General features: G+C 37.2%; 1 protein-coding gene across 6 annotated transcripts in view; it reads right to left on the bottom strand.

Annotated features, from left to right (window-relative positions):
- Positions 1-4,232: 4,232 nt before the first annotated feature.
- The window catches only part of SPHKAP (SPHK1 interactor, AKAP domain containing), a 60,864-nt gene continuing 56,247 nt past the window's right edge, over positions 4,233-8,849 (bottom strand). For 5 of the 6 annotated variants that reach the window (XM_026855332.1, XM_026855337.1, XM_026855336.1 and 2 more), the window contains 3 exons: positions 8,103-8,155; positions 7,834-8,018; positions 4,233-5,329 (listed from right to left, as the gene is read on the bottom strand). In XM_026855332.1, coding sequence (XP_026711133.1) covers positions 5,186-5,329; positions 7,834-8,018; positions 8,103-8,155 — 382 coding nt within the window. In that variant the 3' untranslated portion in view covers positions 4,233-5,185. Of the gene's footprint in view, positions 5,330-7,833; positions 8,019-8,102; positions 8,259-8,849 lie in introns of those variants that run through there. The other variant, XR_003399060.1, reaches the window with a different exon arrangement.

Below are 8,849 nucleotides of genomic sequence, written 5' to 3'. Positions count from 1 at the left end.
TGCACCTGTACTTACAGGTGTGACTTGAGGGATCTCTGGCTGACAAAAATGGAGAAAAACTAGTGTAATGAAACGTTTACAAATACTGCTACATAGTTAAAACCAAATTTGACTTGCTGTGTAACCATCACAAAGTAAAAAAAAATAAAAAATCTTCAGGCTGTGATTAGGAGGTTTTGGCTTAATCTTTCAATTTGGGTTATTTTCTGTTACCTTCTCTTTTATGATTTTTCTCTTATACTATGCTAATGATTCAGTGACTCAAACGTCTGTAGTAGCTTTTGGCTTCAAGCTCTTGTCCTACTTTTATGTGAAATTGTGAGTTGAGGTTTCACAGACTAAGCATTGGACTGGAAGGCCATCTGGGCTCTATTTTTGGGTCTTCTTAGATTCACTGAGTGAGTAAAATGGCTTTTAAAGCTAAGTTATGCAGGTTTCCTGCTCAAATGTTAAATACTTTCACATGTAGTCTGATTCACAGCGCTGCGGAGAAGTATGCTGACCTGGCACCTCATGAGAACTTCAGTAGTACTCTGGGTCACATCATATGAATACTTTGATGTTAGGCTCTCTGCACCTTGGTTTGCCCATATATAGATTTAACAAATTATAGATACATGTTAGAAGTGCATTATGTAGATGTATCATCCTGAAACCATTCTGCATCTCTGATAGCAACTCGATCCCTTTCTCTAATTCCACTTTGGTCCCTGCAACCAAAATAGCATACGTGTGTGCTCTAAGTCTATTGTCTGGTGCCTCTTTAATCTTACGAAAACATTTGACTTCTACATACCTTACACTCTCCAAGCTACTACTTTAATCACTGGGTGGTTGGAGTGGGATGTGGCTTTCAATGTTACCCTGAAGTGCTGGCAAACGATTCACTTGATCTTGAAAAGGATTGCTTCAGGAGACTCACGAAGTGTACTTTAGCGAGGGCTGTCACAGTGAAAGTCGTATTTGCTGCATTGTTTCTGTCCTTTAGACCTCTGAATCCTTTCAGTATATACCTCTGTGAATATACAAGTTTGGCTTTGTGGGAAAGAAGCCTTTAGTCTGTATCATGTAACTTCTCCAGGCCAGAACCTGTATTTTACAAGACGTGGATGAGGATTTCCGTATAAGCATACAGTGGGTACTTGCACTTTTGATGTATGCTTTTTGTATCTCTTGAGATTCAGATTCTTTTCTGAAGAGGTGTGGATAATAATACTCATACCCATTCATGTTTTAAAAGTGGCATTTTGTGAGAATTTCTTTTTCAGCTCCTCCTGTGTGATAATCCTGGGAGCATTTCCTGGGTAGTTAGTGAAAGGATGTGAAGTATATCCTGCTTGGTTATGTTTTCCAGTTTGCTATGCTTTACTGTCTAATTTTCAGCCAAAGCTGGGAGGAGGGCACAGTATCCATCAGCCAGACCTGTCTTCACTCAAAATTGTTTTAATTAGTTTGAAAGTCCAGCTGTCTAATTTAACTATCTGTCCTGCTAAGTGCTGTAGAGCTGTAAGTTGCTTTCTGAGGGTCTGTTCCTCCCGATGACTGGCTTTAGAGGGGGTTTGAAAAATTGAAGTAGTGGCGTTACAAGTTTGCTCATACTTAGCAAAGGCTTAGGAATAGCTCTGTCTTGAATTAAAATTCTTAAATTGGCTAATATGGATGTGCTTTCCTTCTCAGATGAATTTGGTTTTTTTTATTAAGTAGCTCCCATGGGCTCTTTTTTCCAATTGGGTTTTTTCCCCTGACATTCTGAAAGTCGGAGTGCAGGATTCATGGTGACATTCCTGTGCTTGTCTGTCATGCAGCTCTGCATGCAACTGGACAAGAGAAACAGTAAAATTGGCCTTTCCAGAAAAATAGGGTAACTGTAGGTGTCCATTTTTATCATAAACCACAATAAAGTGTTTAATTTAGTTGAAGACACTATGAAAATCTTCAGTGTTATGACAAAAGTGAGGTATAGTTTTTCAACTTCTAATGATCCCAATATTAAAAGCACCCTAAACAAAACCAAACTAAAAGTTTTTACGTACTTATTTTTTCAATAGGTAATTCTCCTGTGTTTGAATTATGCTAGATGCTAGATTATGCTAGATGCTATTCTGCTAGATGAAGAGCAGAATTTATTAGGTGGGTGGTAGAGTCAACATCAGGGTGGAAAGCACCTTTCCCTGAAGCCTTCTGGCAGCGCAAGGTGGTGAGTTGGCCAGCGCTGAGGCAGATGTGTGTGCTGCTCCCATGGGTGGCCTGGGATGGCCAGGGCACCTCCTGAGGCTCGCAGCGTTTGTCTTATTCTGTAAATTATAGTCCGTCTTTTTCAAGTACTATTCCAGCTCCCACTTGAACCTATGTACAAGTTTTGCATTCTCTCATTTGATAATGTGTCACCTCTTTTTGTTTGCTTTGAATCTGGCTCATTTAAGTTTCTTTTGTCAGGACATAGTTTTTATTAGGAAAGATAGTGAGCAGCCGCCTCCTCCATGCCCTCATGATGTTAACAACCTGCATCATGCTCATATATGCAGAGAGGTTGAACTACATATAATTTACTCTGAGATTTTTACCTAAAATTGTATGTAATATGAAGTTTTCATTTATGTGTATTTAACACTGACTCTAATTTTTTTCAGCCTCTCTTAATGGCGGACAAGTCCTGTTCTAATTTACTCAAGTGTTGGTTTTCTTTTCTGTTTAGCAATAGAAATACCTTTACACCTAGACAGTAAATATCTGTGCAAACTTAAACAAGCAGAAGCAGCTCCTGAACTTCTGTGTCCCCACGCCACTGCCTACCTTTGCAGGTACTGAAAGCAGCTAGAGTGACCATGAATAGAGATTTGGTGTGTTGAGAGTTGTTCTGGGGTTAATTCTCAGCAATGAACATACAATTTGTTTTACTGTGGTCTAAGAATGTTATGATTAGCCTTGTATCACTTGAATCAATTGTGGAACCTGAGTAAAGCTGTACTTTTGGTACTGAGGTAAGATGTTGCTCTGACTTGTTTTGGTCAGGGCCATGGGTCAGATTTTTCACTCAGCAGCAGAGCTTTGAGCAACTACAGGGATGGCAGGCAAATATTATTTAATAGGTCAAAAACCCAATATCATGTTCATGAACTTTTTAGGAAGGCAAAGAGGACACACATTGTAACATAAATTTATTTCTGAATAAATTGCAACATTCAGAACTACTGTACAGACAAACCGCATCGCACTGTTACAACTCTGTCATGATATTTGTGCTTTGTAGGATAAGTAAACATTTATTCTATCACAGCAAAAAATTGTATACTGACAACTAACTATTTGGTTTAAAAATAAATACACTTTCCCATTTATTAACTTAAAGCACTTTAAGTGTATAATACTTGGTGCTTTTTATTAACTTTCAGCCTCAGAAATGCTGAGCATTCAGAGTTGCCACTCATGTTAGTGGGAGTTATGGATGTTCAGCAATTCTTAGGAGCAGGCCCAGGAACTGCACAGTTATGTTCAGTGAATGCAATAAATTAACCTTTATTCTGACAGTAAAGCAACCTTCACTGTTCTGTACATACTGCAGAGTAAATGTAGAATTACTCATGTTGTTTATGTTCATGTTAGATTTTGATTCACTAAGTTTGTATTTTGTAACAAATGAGTGATGCAATCATGCAAGTTTAGGAATGGTTTTAAAGATAAAATTGAGATTATGGCTCTTTTCATTAATTATTTAAAACTACTTCAAAATTTTCAAAAATATTTAGTGCAAAAGGATAGGTTTTCTTCCAAGAAATATTACAGAAGCATATACTGTTATATGGAAAATAAAACATCTCTTAAATATTTTATTGGGAAAAGCAGGCAGGTTTTCTATTAGGCTATTTGGGGTAGGGAGAAATGAAAGATAAGTATTTTCAAAAAACCAAAATCACCAAAGAGCTGAGATGTGATAAATTTTATATTTACCTTTAAATTCCAAACCAATCTCTTTGGCAGTCAAGAGAATGTATCATTAAGTGCATGATACTAACATCTCAACAAGACAGTAACAGAGTGTATTTTATCAAACAGTTATATAAATGTTATAGTAATGTAAACTATCACATATAGTCCAAACACTTATATCCAAAATGAACAAGTATGTCTGCTGAAATTTTAACAATCATTTTGCTTTCTTGTAAGTTACAAAAATTAAGATTTTTGAGATGGTACTATTTTTAGATAAATTGTTAGTAAGATGAAGAAATGCTTATTTGATTAAACTAAAATAGTATTTTTTTTTCTTCACTGATTTGAACTGATATGTAGCATGTTACATAGTGCTTTAAATAGAAGCACTTTACGTAACGATTGTACTATCATTACTCCCTCTTACCAGGTAGGGACACTGAGGCACAGAGGTGAAATGACTTGCCCAAGGTCATGTGGCAGGTCTGTGGTGGGACAGGTCTTAGAAACCTGCTGCCCTGACTTGCAGGGATGTGTTCAGGGATATACCAGGTGTAGCTGTACTGAACTGCACTGCCTCCAAGTGAAAAGGAATGAGTTTTTTAAGGGTAGTAATTGAGAGTCTGGATTTTATTTCCTTGAGAAGAAGACAGGAATCAGGAATAGCTATGGAAGAGAAATAATCACATGGAAAGAAACTGAGTTTTCAGCAGCTTTTTATTGTGTTGTCTAACTGCAAAGGTGTTAAGTGTCCAAAAGTTTTTACCCCTTAGCAGACTATGGGGATTTTTTTAAAAAAAAAAAAAAAAAAAAAAAAGGTAGGGACACAGGTGTCTCTAGGCATCCTGGAACACACTATGGTTAAACTGTATAAATATTGGCATTTTAAAACTGAATGTTAATGTACTATCCCATTTTAGCTGACTGATTTAATCAAACTGATGAAAATGGAACATATTAGATACTTAATTAAGCCTTCACTGTGTAGTCCATTAATTAGAAGGCTAAAAATCCATCCCCTCCTAACACAGTACATCCTATAGCACAATATGTCAAGAGTCCTTCATGATACAGAAAGATACAATACACCTTGGTTTCACTTTGCTCCTTGTTCAGTTGTGGAAGGACATGTGGTGTTTCTGTATTTGTATATCTTTGCTCATTTTATTAAGTGATGTTTGGAAATTTGAGCATTACACAAACCACTGCTTATTTAAACTGGAATAAAACAAAAATGCTGAACTGGTGAACTTCCTTAACCCAATTCAAGAAGCCAATCAAACAGGCTTGGTGTCATCTCTCTGCGTTCCTCACTGAGCTTGCAGTACTGCACCACGGCATGAAAGATATCACCCACTTTCCAGGACTTCCTTTGAACTAATTGCACAACATCTAAAAACTAAACAAAAAAGCAAAACAAAACACGCTTAGGACTTGGTTAATGCTTTGTTAAATGAATACACACAAATTTCTGTAACCATCCTTTGCAAATGCACTGATCTAGGAGGCAGTGGACACAATTCATCATTTCTGAAGTTCCATAGCTCCCCACAGACTGGTTGGATCTCACAACATTTTCTAAATTAGCTGCTCTCATCAATTATTTCTTATTTATTTCAATGAAAGTAAGAATAGTGAAAGTAAGCTCAATAAAGGATCATGACTTTCCTTTCAAAATGATGGAAGTGTGACTATCCATTTTAAAGAAAAAAAAAATCCCTCTTCATTACCATTACCTATATGTTAATTTATATCTAATTTTCTGTATTTCCACATAAACGTCCTGTAGTATTTTAAATATTCACATAGTACTGGTGAGGGAATTCTGGGTAAACTTTTATCACATGAAGATGTTTGCCACAGTTGTGTATGAATCACAGAGTATCTGTATTTGATTTCTTTTTTAACTTCCAGATAAGCCAGAGGTTAAATATATGTTCTTAAGCAGCTGTATAAAGTCCTGAATTTGTCCACTTTGTACTTAATAATGGCCTTTAGTGTCACACATCTGGTCCCATTTTTTTCTGAAGCACATAAATGAAAATCAAAGTGCTTCATTTCTTTGAATTTCACAATCAATATCTAATTAGCTTGCTCCCTCTATATTTCCAGTTTTAAACCACACAAGAAAATATTGTGTGTCTCTAGTTAGTGTAGCTGTTTGCTATTTACATACTGAAGCCTAAACTTTTAATATGTATTTTAATGATATTTAATAGGCACGCGATTTCCAAGAGCACTGTTGTAGGCAGGATGTGCTTCATTATTCTCTAGTGTATTTTTGCAATTGAATTAACTGTTTGCCAAAGCACATGGGTAAAGCTGACAGCTGTTTCTTTAATTAGATGCAATTTGGACTGTTGCTTCTGAATGCATTTTAAATTATGTTTATGATTCCCAAATGCATGTACTCAAGAAAATCAAACAATATCTCTGCTACTCAAAATGATCTTCCCATAAAAGAGCAAAATACTGATTTATAATACTTTTTTCATTAATTGATTTGAACACTGTGACACTTTTTGTAAGCCTTAAGGCTTGAGACAATCTTGCTGACCTTGGAAATGGGGCTGGTTTGATCATTCCTGAAGTGCTGTGGGTGGCATTTGGTGGTATCTACAGTAGTGCACTAACTAATCATTCAGGAATAGAAAGAAGTCTGTACTTGTTGCCATTTTGGACTTCAGTGTTGCTCTTGGTGCTCTGGCTTGGACTAATATCTCCAAAGGTTTCTCAGTTCTGGTAGTATGTGTCTGCCCCTCTCTGGAAAGTGACTTTCAAAACAGTGGTTGGCAGAGGCTAAGCTACACCTGAGCAGGAGCAAAAGAGTAGTGGCACACATAGCACTTTTCTATTGCTAAGCTAGGGGAGGTGGTGCTTTATAATTTCCATACAATGATGCAAAGTATTTCAATCAGTCACCTAATTTTCCAAGTAACAGATGTGTGATTGCAAATATGGCTCCAATGGAAACGCTGGTTGGTCACTGCCTGGGCAAAAACTGTCTCTCAGCGTAGTAATCGTATAAGGATATCCTTACACAGCTCGGTCCATCCTGCCTAACCTCGGAACTTTCCATCGGCTTGGGGGCAGAAGCCCCATAGTCTTAGGTCCGACAGTGAACCTGAGCTAATACAGGTTTTCTTTATTTTGCAGTTGGTCTTTTCTATATGTGTGAGTAGCAATCCTTTCCTGCCAGCATAAAGTGACTATAAAGCCAATGCATTTGGCCACGGTAGATCTGACATGAATGTAGGAGGAACTGTCAGGCCCCTGCATTATCCTGCTGTATCCCTAGCTATAGCAATTTATGAAGAGGCAGGCACAAGTTCAGACCTGCCTGAGGCTGCCCTAATCAGTCTTGCAGGCAAGGTAGAACTTGCATAAGGACTAAGGAATTTCAAAGCTGGAAATCTCAAGTCCAATTTATGTCTCACATTGTAGTCAGCTCATACTGTCACCAAGCAGCAGAACTTTGTATGTGTGATGTCCACACACAACTGATTTTTATTTGTTGTTACATGCTTAAACTCCATGTAAGCCATCTTCAACCTTTCAAATGCAGAAACATAAAGGACTCTGGGTTAATTCTGCCTTGGGCGTTGATACTTAATGTATCACTGGTATGAAAGGTGAACAAATTCATCAAAGCATGTTATAGAGGCTTTGGAGAAGGTCTCGTGGTGATACTGTTCCTTGTGCCATAGACAATCTACTAATTATTTCACATACCTTAAATTCTGATAATTTAATCCTCTCCTCTCTTTCTAGAATAAGCAGTAGCATTGCCATCTTGCTGTAATGAAGATGTTCTTGCATATGCTTTTAAGCTCAGTACCTTCAATAAATAGTAACTGCTACTGTGATTAAAGTGAACTGTATCGCTAATTCTGTAAATACTACCTTTTCAACTCTGTTTTCCTGAGATTTCTTAAAATAGATGGTTGGAATTCCAAGTTCAGAAGCAGCTATCCACTGCAGGGTGGCTCGCAGCTCCACATCAGGGCACTCTGGTTCCAGATCAAAGTTTATTACCAGTAGGTCCTTCTGACAATTAGCTGTTCCCACTGAAAGCCCAGAAGTACTTTCTGGAAAAATAATTGCAGCAGTTATCGTGCAATTACTTGTGTTAACTTCAAATTGTATACTTTAACTGATACGGTTCAACTTACCTTCTGTATTTTCTGTCTGTTCTTTAAGGAAAACCTTTTCTTCTACTAATTCACTTAGAAACAAACAACAATAAAGCTTATTAGTGATATTTAGGAACAGTCTACAACACTGCTTCATGATGGATAAACTTCTCCCTCAATGCAAGACCTAGAAAACTGCAAGAAAAAAGTTACGTAGGATGAAATAATAAAATGCTGAATATATTTCATTTATTTAATCTGTAAATCAGGAAAAGCTGTGGGAATTGCAGCATTATTCCTGTAACGGGATGAAGTACTTGTACTGGTTGTGCTGTGTGTTACATTTCACCAACATCTGTGTATCTTTACGTTTTACATCATGACAAGCAAATGACATTATGGTAAGACACAGCAAGTCTCATAACCTGGGCAGAAACACCGAACTTCCAATGCCTGCATTTTGCAGTATTATACTCCCTGGCTGAATCTTTTCCAGTCTTGCTTTCTAGTTTTATCTTTCATAGTTAACTACAGTCATAACTACCAATGACTTCAACGACTGCTGGTTTTAAATATATTAGTTGTTTGGACAAACAAATTCTGTTTGCGCCTTGCAAAAATTTCCAAAGATCTTAATTTCTTATGTATCATGTCCTTCTTAAACTACAGGAAACAAACTCCAAGCACGTGGTCAGTGCTTCAGCTTCCACTTCTGAACAGTGTCCATGTGCATGGGCATGTACATTTGCAGGAGACTGCAAATTCCCTGCTGTTGTCACAGCTATT

Source organism: Athene cunicularia (genome assembly GCF_003259725.1).
Source record: "Athene cunicularia isolate RWA chromosome 9 unlocalized genomic scaffold, athCun1 chr9_part1, whole genome shotgun sequence".
In the NCBI taxonomy this organism is placed as follows: Eukaryota; Metazoa; Chordata; class Aves; order Strigiformes; family Strigidae; genus Athene; species Athene cunicularia.
Note: the sequence above shows the minus strand (reverse complement) of the source record. Positions and strands in the feature narration are given on the sequence as shown.